This window comes from Mirounga leonina, unplaced genomic scaffold (assembly GCF_011800145.1).
Source record: "Mirounga leonina isolate KUSES-001 unplaced genomic scaffold, KU_Mleo_1.0 Mir_172, whole genome shotgun sequence".
Classification (NCBI taxonomy): Eukaryota; Metazoa; Chordata; class Mammalia; order Carnivora; family Phocidae; genus Mirounga; species Mirounga leonina.
The window spans coordinates 10,981,983-10,993,348 of NW_023270442.1; the positions used below are offsets into that span (position 1 = coordinate 10,981,983).

At 39.9% G+C, this 11,366-nt stretch overlaps 1 protein-coding gene across 1 annotated transcript; it reads right to left on the reverse strand.

Annotated features, from left to right (window-relative positions):
- Positions 1–9,605: 9,605 nt before the first annotated feature.
- On the reverse strand, positions 9,606–10,639 carry LOC118018883 (keratin-associated protein 27-1). The gene is given in 1 exon segment (XM_035017685.1): positions 9,606–10,639. A coding segment is annotated over 1 exon segment (621 nt). The 5' UTR covers positions 10,227–10,639.
- Between the last annotated feature and the right edge of the window lie 727 nt (positions 10,640–11,366).

An 11,366-nucleotide genomic window follows, 5' to 3' on the forward strand; every position in this document is an offset into this window, starting at 1 on the left:
CATTCTCTCTTTCTCCTCTCTCTCTATCTTGTACCTGATGATTCCTCCCTCCCCCATACCCTGACATCAGTCACTTTGAGGAGATAGATGATTCAGAGTAGGACCCATAAGACCTATGTCTCTCTTTCCCCAAGGAAGACAGAGGCCCACATGAGCTCCTTTCAATACACGTGAAACTTCTGGGAAATAGGGTTTCACACTTTTATAGTTCTTTTTGGTACAGATGCCCAAGTCATCTTTCTAGTCAGTCCAGGGGGGAGTGCTTGGATTTAGCCAATGAGATTTTGAAAGATATCACAGTAGGGAAGAATAGATAATGTGACCTTGTGGGTGGGGCCTTTGGGGCCAATTCAATGTACTTTTGTTGTTACAAGTATCATAGACCTATACTTCCCCATTTCATAAATTCCAAGGGGGATTCTTCTGATTGTGAAGAGCTATGTTTATAGAATTGTTAGTACCCCTTGGGACCCCTTTGAACTTAAAGTCTCTGTGACTGATGATTTTGCTGATTGGAGCCTTTGGCAAAGGGAGATAGCCTCTACCTACTGAATGCTGCTTGGAGACCTACTAATAGTAGCCTTACTTAAATACTGAATGAGACATACTGAATACATTTGGGTGCAACTTCAGACTAATCAGATGGGTCGGAGTAGCCAGTGGAGTGCCACACTCACAGAAAAATTCATCAGTAGCAGTGTAGAAATAAGGATTAGATATTGGGTGGGGGAGATGATCCCTGTAGGGTTTTAGCATTTCTGCATATCTTGAGAATAGGGTCACTGATTCCTTCTGTTCTAAATTATTTTTTCCAACCATGTTTATATAGTAAAGAGTTTTGGAAAATAAATATAGTCTTTCTCTCTGAGGCAAAAGACAGGCATGCTTACTGCCCATTACCATATCTATGATCCAGACTTCCTGATCTCAAGGATTCTCTCTTATAAAGCAACTCACTGCAAATCCAAGTATCTTCTGGCTTCTTATTCTGCTGGGGGAATTGAGGGTTAGGGAATTGGTGCAAATGCTAATATTTTGGCTTCTGCCATTGCCATGAATAATAAAGCTTTTGTCTCTGACCCAGGGGTGTCATGTCTTCTGCCAGCATCCATGAATCTGTGCTAGCCTAACTTGGTAACTTGCAAGTAGGGTAAAAGCTCAGAGTTTTTATGGTTCTTGTTATCCCCTTCCAAAGATTTCTGTTTTCTAGTTGAAATTGTGGCACTGCAATGTCATAACTAACTCTATTTGTTTTAACAGTCATTTAATAAGACAGAAATTTTGGTAGAAGTACAGTAATTGTAGTAATATTGAAATAATGATGAAAAATTAGGCATTTATGCAGCAGTCACTAGGGCGGATTAATCACATTTATTAGAAGATAAGAAAACAACTTGATGCCATATTGAATACATATTTCAAAGCCTTAAAGGGCACTAAAAGAAGAAGAAAATTGACAAAAAGAATAAATATTAACCATGACTTAATAAATAATCTTAAGTCTGAATAGTAAAGCAATATATGTGTATGCTAGATTTTTCTTTAAAACAATGTAGCCAAGGGGAGCCTGGGTGATTCAGTAGGTTAAGTGTCCAACTCTTCGTTTCAGCTCAGGTCATGATCTCAGGATCGTGAGATCGAGCTGAACATGGGGTTCTATACTCAGCGGGAGTCTGCTGGAGATTTTCTCTCTCTCCCTCTCCCTCTGCCCCTCCCCCCTGCTAACTAGTTCTCTCTCCCTCTCAAATAAATAAATAAATAAATCTTAAAAAAAAAATACAACCATATAACATAGTCTTCTAAGAGACTGTCCACCTCTCCCAACTAGGCTAGGTAGAAATGTGTAGGTACTTTATTTAGGGATCAACAACTATGAGGGATTACTCAAAATACCTCAAGGTATAAGATATGGAACTCAGGGACAAAAGCTGTTGAATATGTAGCTCATTTGTTAACAAGAAAAGCACTCCACTAGGGGTCAGCAGATGCTATATCCAATCATGGATGAGCCACAAGATCTGTGAATCCTAGGACAGTAATTCTTTTTTTTTTTTTTTTAATTTATTTGAGAGAGAGAATGAGAGACAGAGAGCACGAGAGGGAAGAGGGCAGAGGGAGAAGCAGACCCCCTGCTGAGCAGGAAGCCCGATGCAGGACTCGATCCCGGGACTCCAGGATCATGACCTGAGCTGAAGGCAGTCGCTTAACCAACCGAGCCACCCAGGCGCCCCTAGGACAGTAATTCTTGTCCATATAGCTCAAAGTTTTGAGTGCAGGTTACTGGGTGGTAGGGACTAAAGACTTCAGGGGGAAAGGGTAGGTGATGATTATGTGGCAGGCTCTGGACACACCACAAATGGAGAGGTGTAGGGGGTGGTTCATGGGAGCTGGGCATAGGCATGCTGGTTGGCAGCTGATGGTTCCCTTCTGGTTTCTTGGCCGTCCTTCAGGAGCTGGGTTCTGTCACAACTGCTACTGCCTAAGCAGAGGTCACCTCCAAGTCTCACGCGGATGAAAGAGTTATTTGAGGAGACGACAGAAACATAGCAATAACCTCCGAGGGAATCACAGTTGTAGTTTGAAGCTGAGCAATTATTAAAAAAGACAAGATGACCTTAGTATAGATTCTAGGCAAAGTACCCACACTTTGTGCTATTCCCCCTTTTGTGCTGTGGTTTCTAGAACTTTTTAGTAATGAGTATTGACATCCAGTGCAGACTTTATTCTGACTCACAATTTCAAAACTGGTGATAAACATAACTCAGTTATTTAAATGTCAGGGAAGATAGCTATTTACAGCTGAATCTCTGAAACAAGGGACCTATAGTCTTATTTAACATTCAAAAAAACTGTACACTAAGAAAAACAATATTCCAACCTTCATTAAAAGATATTTGAAATTCTGTGGATAGATTAATGTTTATTACAGCTGGTATATTAATTTAAGATAGGTCACATTTATGATCCAATAAAGGTTTTTATGTGTTATGTGTGGTCTTTAATGCACATACAGGGCTCATTAAAAATTATTGTGCTTAGTACATTTAAATATTTTTAATAAACTTCTCATGAGGGACACTTTGGCGTTCGGTCAATGGGGCACTGGAATGGGAATCACTAGGCTTGAGCTCTAGCCATGACTCTGCTTGAGTAAATCATATAACCTTGGCAAGTATATTTGTTCAACTGTATAATGAGTGAAGCTCACTAAAGATCTCTTACACATTGAGAAATAATTATGATTCGATGAAGATATAACCGTAATAGAAATGAGTGAGCATAAGAAGAATGGTTGGCTCGTCTTTGCCACAAATACTTAGACCACCAGCATTTTGCTAAGCTACCTGATGGAGGTTGTGGGAAACACTTAACTCTGATTGGACATCTTTCAGAACAAACACAGTTTGGGGTGATACTTGTCCTCCAGAGGAAAGCTCAGTGGGCTAGAACGTAGCACGTTGTTTTTTGATTGCTTACCATTCCATTTATAGCCTACAGGCCCCCGACCACTGGCCTTGCATTAGGAGCCCCTCCGGGACCACCTCAAGATCAAATCTTTGATTGGTAGACTCATTCACTGCAGGAAATTAAACCAGACTACTGGGGACCAAGTCACCTTCAGCTGCAGCCCCGGGGAGACAAGGACACAGGAATCGAGGAGCAAACCCACTTTGAGCAACCTGCCGAACAAATCTAGACTTGAAAAATGATAGAATGGCACTGATGCCTGTTTTTGTTTCCTGAGAAGCATTTTTGAAAAACATTTCTCTCAGTAGTAATGGATGTTCTTTAATCTGGTAAGTACGCCTATTATCATTACGAACCTTGACTGTGATTTACTATAAATCTGGTCATTAGATAAATACATTAGAGCACTCGTAAATATCAATATGGCCAACATGTAAAATTTATTTGGTTCACTCTATCCTGCCACTTAATTTAATAAAGTATGAAGTCTAGAAGAAGATACTTTGTTCTTGAGACTTTCAACATGCATTATTACATCAGTTTCCTAACCCAGACAGGGTCAGAGTGAATCTAGCTCATTTCCAGGGGAAACAAGAACAACAGTTAATAATCCTACTGTAAAGGTTGACAGGGTCTATGGTGGAGAGCGTTTTTTGATCCAGGTGTTCCACTCTGCACATTCAGTTTAAATAAGCAGCATGCACTGTCCACAAAGCACTGGTGACAAGGCAGTGCCCTGATAAGGGAGGTGTTACACGTGGGCTTTTCTTTGGTCTTCCACCTCCTTTTGTCATTATCTTTGTCAGTTAGTAGTTACTGAACTCCTGCAGGGGCATCAGCCGTGCACACGAAGAAATACCATGTTGAGTAACTGAAGAACAACAATGGGCTTAACCATTTCCAGTGTTTACCTCTGAGATTCTCTTGTTCTTGTGTCTGGATACAACCACATTCCTTTTGCCCCCGGGCTCCACGGAATAACCCTCTTTGAATCCCATTAGTGAATTTGTTTCCATGAAGCCAGGGAAAGTTACCCAAAAAGTCAGGCAATTCTTAATACTATGCAACCACAAAAATGTGGGGTTTCTTAATTCTAAATTTCATTTAAATTTTTTTTAAAGATTTTTATTTACTTATTTGAGAGAGAGAATGAGACAGAGAGAGAGAGCATGAGAGGGGGGAGGGTCAGAGGGAGAAGCAGACTCCCTGCTGAGCAGGGAGCCCGATGCGGGACTCGATCCTGGGACTCCAGGATCATGACCTGAGCCGAAGGCAGTGGCTTAACCAACTGAGCCACCCAGGCGCCCAATTTCATTTAATTTTTAGATCTTTACTCTATTTGCACCTATCTCCCTATGGTGTGTCTTATTGCTAACTGAAGCCATAGTTCTAATATAACCAAGATTAGTGAGTTATCAATTGTCCAAAAAAAGTACTCTTGGAACGTTCCTACACTGTTGGTGGGAATGCAAGCCGGTGCAGCCACTCTGGAAAACGGTATGGAGGTTCCTCAAAAAGTTGAAAATAGAACTACCCTACGACCCAGCAATTGCACTACTGGGTATTTACCCCAAAGATACAAATGTAGGGATCCGAAGAAGCACCTGTGCCTTAATGTTTATAGCAGCAATGTCCACAATAGCCAAATTATGGAAAGAGCCTATATGTCCATCAACAGATGAATAAAGATGTGGTATATATATATACAATAGAATATTATGCAGCCATCAAAAAATGAAATCTTGCCATTTGCAACAATGTGGATGGAACTAGAGGGTACTATGCTAAGCAAAATAAGTCAATCAGAGAAAGACAAGTATCATATGATCTCGTTGATATGTGGAATTTGAGAAATAAGACAGAGGATCATAGTGGAAGGAAGGGAAAAATGAAACAAGAGGAAACCAGAGAGGGAGACAAACCATAAGAGACTCTTAATCTCAAGAAACAAACTGAGGGTTGCTGGAGTGGAGGGAGGTGGGAGGGATGGGGTGGCTGAGTGATGGACATTGGGGAGGGTATGTGCTACGGTGAGCACTGTGAATTGTGTAAGACTGATGAATCACAGACCTGTACCTCTGAAACAAATGATACATTATATGTTAAAAAAAATACTTTTGTTTTGTGTTCATTGTTCCTTTTTTAGCTATTTTTGGAATTGATTACCATTATTTTCACTTGGACTTCAGGGAAAGAATCTGGAACAATTCCTGAAGTGAAAGAATTTTGAACTGAGGAAGTAACAGGAACTCTCTGAAGGGGGAAATGAGAAGCAGAACAGGAGAAAGCTACTCTGACTTCAAGAAAGGTACCAGTGACTCTGATGTCACATGGAAAAAATGCTGTCCTTATATCCCATTAATGCCTAGAACAGGCTCATCATTTTCAAAAGGAACATATTTAACAAGAAAGACGTAGGGACTAATTGTATAAAAAAACAATTACTAACAACATCAAGACAGTCAAGCTTACTTGTAGAAAAATCTGACTCCATGCCATCTAAACATCTTCCCTAGCACTTAGATGAGGTAATTTCACGTGATTTGAAGTTCTTGGTCTTTTCTAAGACACTGGAAATCTGTAATATTTCACAAACTCCAGTGAAATATGCCCAATTACTTTCTAGCACTTATTCCTGAGTTTTGATTAAACCATCCAATCAACCATACTTAATTTTCTGGTTCTTTCCTCTACAGACTTACAACAATACTATATAGCCAGACCAATAATTTTCAAATTACGTATATAGACCCTCCTTAGGACACAGAGGTTTTTCTCATATTTGAGTGCTCTAGTGACAAAGCATGTAATGTTACCAGGGAGTCAAAACTTATAGCTCAATCTCTGAAGTCTAACTCACTGAATTAAAATCCTGGATCCACCATTTTCTATCTGCCTAATCTTGGACAACCTACTTAATTTATCTGTGTCTTCATCTTCCTTGAAAAAAAAATGAGGATTAAAAAATTGTACTCATCTGACTGGGTTGTTTGAGTTTCAAGTTAAAAAATACATACACAGTGGTTGGTAAACAACTAGGACCAAATTAATAAGATCTATCTTATGGCTTTTGGCACAGTACTGCATAGGCAAGAAAATGTTCATGGAATTCATTGTGCTTGGCTTCTAGGAGAAAAGCATGCTATTAATCTATCTATGTCTTAAAGAGTCTGGGGTAAGCAACATCAATGCACAAATCCTATCATAGCCTTTCTGTTCAAGCAAGAGGAAATTCCTTGATCTATGAAGAATGTTTTGTAGCATGAACCCCCGAGTCATTTCTACATTTTTTGAGAGTATTGCATACACTATCTAGGTTAGGTTCCATACTGCTTATGCCCCTTGCACCTATAATGGAAGGGCTTTTCTGGGTCTCTGTCTTAAAATTTAAGTCCAGTATAGAGAACTCATGAAAATAAACTGAGGTTGTGGCCCAAGAAGCAAACATCAGCTAAAGTGTCAAATGATATCTTATATATATTGACACAAACACTTCATTAAGCATTTAATGGCCATGATGGCATTTCGTTCGTCATCCAACAAATTAGGCATTATCTCCATTTTCTAATAGAGAAACTAAGCCTCAGATGTTAGCTTGTCCTAGGGCACACAGCTAGTAAATGGCAGAATTTGGATTTGAACAAGGTCCAGTATAATCCAAAGCCAATTCTCTTCCCACTACACTAAATGGCCTACAAAGCATCTCTTCACGTCATCACACCATTATCCATTCCAATATCAAGAATCCTTAGTTCCTGAATCCACACAATTTCTCCCTATAAAGAGTTCCAATGTGCTCCATAGTGGGTTAGATTAGATGGATACTGACATCTTCTTCAGCTAACTTCTCCTTAGGGGATTGATCAAGCTCAGCCTGAAAAGAATGAATTAGGTCTAGGATGATAAACAGAGTAGTTGGAAAAAATGAAAACCCCATTTAATACTGCTGTTCCTCTCTCCTGCCTCCCCCTGCCCACCAACACCACACACACAAACCCCACTCTTAGCCACTTGTTACCAAGGTCCTGTCTCCCAACAAACCACACACATTAAAAGAACGTATACTTGGGAGACAAATGAAATGTCTGTTTTCCCTCTTGTCTTCAGAAACAGTGGCCAAAATGCGTTGTACTCTTCCCAGACCTTCCTATTTGAGTTGCATCAATCTTCACTGTGCATGAATTTCAACTGCATTTGCATGATTGGCTGTGACAGGAATACTGAGAAGCTGCCACGCAGATGAAGTCTCTCCTTGTTGTTGCCAATGCTCTGTCACTGCTATGCCCAGAAGCTTCGTGTCAATGTCTCTTACTGCAGGAATGCTCTGCTGGTGTGGCTGCCATATGCTCTGTTACTATTGATGGGATCACACAAGGTTCATTCAGGCTCTTTCAGACCTGCCTCAGCCACCTCTCAATTCCACCCCTCTAAGGAAACACCTGTGCAAGTAATGCTTTCTAGATTTTAGGCTTATATCTTCCTCTTTAGGATGACCCATGTCTAATCTACCCACAGAACTGACAGGTAAATCAACATGAGCTTTGTCATAAACTCAGCTACTTGCCAGCCCACCTCAGCAAGGCATGGCGTGTTTCCTAAGCATTTCCCTTGGTAAAAGGCACTACTTGCATCATTCAAGATACAAACCAGCTAGTCTTTCATTTTTCTGGATGATTGGCTTTCCTAATCTGTCATAGATTCTGGGGTTTATCTATAAATCCCTGCCTCTGCTCTTCATATTGAGTCTCCAAACTAGCTAGCTAATCATGCTGTTATAACTTACTGAGTGTTTCCTTCAAGATCATGTGCTGAGCACTTTCAAATTATTAACTTATTAAGTCTCGCAGTGGAACCATCATTATCATCTTGGTTTTGGAGGTAAGGAAACTGAGGTGAGAGTGGTTAAATAATTTGTACATAGCCACACAGTTGGGATCAAACAGCCTTCACCCAGCAAAGTGAAGATTCAGACCCAGGAAAATCTGACTCCAGGGTTCATGCTCTTTACCACTACCCTCTGTTGCCCTGAACAATGAGAGCTCCATTTAATAGTACACCCACAGATTCACCATAGCCAGGCTATTCTAAACAAAATTCAGGTATCTTCACACCTTCTTTCTTCATGGTTTTACGATCTTCATGTTGAGCATGTTCCCCATATTCTGCTGACTAGCACAAACGTGCGCTTCTATTCTGGTTCATACTATACAAACAATTGGAAGGGAACATGGTCTCCTTTTTTCTTCCAAATATTTATTTGATTTTCATCTGGTGAAAAACTAATAACATAAAGCCCACAAAAGTGTTGAACAAAAATAATAGTGTGACAGTTAAGTTTGTAATTCTAAATGAAGTAAATTTATTTAATACAAAGAGTATTTTCCCAACTCTAAAAACACTTAAGAGATAGTGAAAAGAGGAAGAAGAATAGGTAGTAGGTATACTAAGCTTGAACTCATTATATTCAAAGGTCTTTGGCTACTATGTGGTTATGAAGTCCATGGAAGTGACATTGAAAATTTTCTTGCACTTTTCGAGCAATAGATTCAACCTCACAGTTGACTACAAAAGTGTTGTGTTGCAGCAGATAAAAGAGTGGATGGACAGGGAGTTGACACAGACTTCATTTGTGGTTCTGATGTTATAAACAACATGGACAACATCTGATAAGAGTTAAATCCATCAGAATTCATGGGACTAGACAGGGTTCAGTGTCCCTTTAAGCTCCAATATTATATGGATTTCTGATATTAGTAGCACATTGTATTTATATATTATAATAAGCCAGATTTGATGTTAAGTGTTTCCATAGATAATAATAAGTGGCCAAAGAGTTATGTTGACTGAAGTACTCATGTTAGCTCCTGGTTGCAACTCTCAGTGCTCTATAACAAATGGTGTCCTAGTGACCTAAAATATTTAACATGCTTTCCAATCCTAGCTTACTACCAGAAATGCCCCAAAGAGCAAAAAAACACAAAAATTATTTTCTTTGAAGACAGAAGACATGTCCATTCCCTCACAAACCCACACACAATAATATGTATTTAGAGAAATAAAAGTTCCTAGATATCTTAAGAAATCAATTTATCTCAATTAAATTTTGTTATCTCCTATCTACACATCCTACCCATTCTTCACTTACGAGGCAGTTGCAAACCACCAGTAACACAGCAAGTTGGCTCATAAGTGTTAGAAGAAGAGTCCAGGAGTTGTGACCCTGGTGCCACATGGACCGGAGGCCTACAGGAACTGGATCCAGGGCTCTGAGATTGACATTGGCCAGGTTCACGTTCCAGAGTCTGACCACTCTTAAGTGTACATGTCTTGGGTGGACAACTCTTTGCCACATAGCTCACAGGCTAGCAGCTCTGGGCTACAAAACCCACTTGCTGGCTGCTTCCTGACTGGCAAGGCTGAGAAACACACTCCGACAGTGTTGAGGAATATCTTGATTGGCATATTGTCTTTTCACAGGGCCTGGAATTAGAACAAGTTGTTTGGACGACTCTGGGGAGACCAACACTTTGCACATAGCTAGGCTCTGTGCAAGGTTCCTGTTTATGGTTGGACACTTTGCAGCTGGTAGTCTCACTGCAGGTTTCTTGAAAGCTGTCCAGGAGCCAGGTCCGACCATGGCAGCTGCTGGGTAAAAAAAATCCATCTTCAAAGTTTATAAGCTTAAACCCATGTATGATGGCAGAGAGTGGTGGGGCATTGTAGAAGCTCTTGAGCAAGTGGCCTTGGCTCTGGGGCATACTGTTGAAACCCTTGACTGAAGTTGATCAGAAGGACCCAGCATGCCAGGTCTGAAGTTACTTTTTTGGTGAGATTATATACTCAGAAAACTGGGTGTCGCCTTCTTCTCAAGACTCCTTTCCACCTCATTGCTTAAGCTAATTTGAAGGATAACATCTCATTAGCACTTTGTTTAGTAACATATGAAGATGGCATCCTATTAACAAAGAAGCCAGTCCATTTTGAATCTTCAAAATGACTTTCATCTTAGCCCCAAAGCTGATTCATCAGGGCAGTTTCTCAAATATGAGTCCCAACATGCCACCCAAGCTAACATTTTTTTTTCTTAGTCGCCATGACTCTCCATATTGGTAAATGGACAAAACAAATAGATGTGGAAAACAACCAATTGTAAACTAATCAATATTCCTCACTGGAGTTTGGATGGATGCTCTTTTGGCAGAACAGAATAATATGATCAAGACCTTTTCAGTCAGAAGCCAATCCAATTAAGCTCACCCTCATTCTACTCAGATCTTAGTCTGTCCAATTGATCAGGATGTGTGAAGGACTCGACAATGAAATCTCTTCTTACGGCTCACCCAAAGTACTGAAAGTGGCCATTGCCTTATAAACATCATTCCCTTTGTCTAACATTTTGTAACCCTTGTCTAATTGAAGGTCACATATAAACATTGTCTCTTTATGAATCTTTTCCCTGATCTTCCTATTTACAGGTTACTACTTCTTCCCCTGAATTACCAATGGACTTTGACACATTCTTTATTATGACTGTATTTATACCAAGTAGTGTATTTACTTTTATTTGTGCTTCTCAACGGTTGATAATTTGCCTTTGTAACAAACCTGTTTCAGATGCGCTTTTCATTTTTCTTTATTGTATTTTGGTTTTTTGACTGTAGAATGTTGATCGGCTCCTAAATTTATCACATTAGCAGCTGTACACAGCCTAGTTTCATACTCATAACACAGGACCTGCCAGCACAATTTCTATAGCACCTTCTAATTCACTTAGCTCAGCTTATGAAAGTGAAACAACAGAAGTGTGTTCTTAGCACAATGCTCCGGCCTCTTTTCTCAGATCTGAAGAAAATCAAAAACATTCAGAAACCTGGAACAGCTCTGATACAAACTCCTCC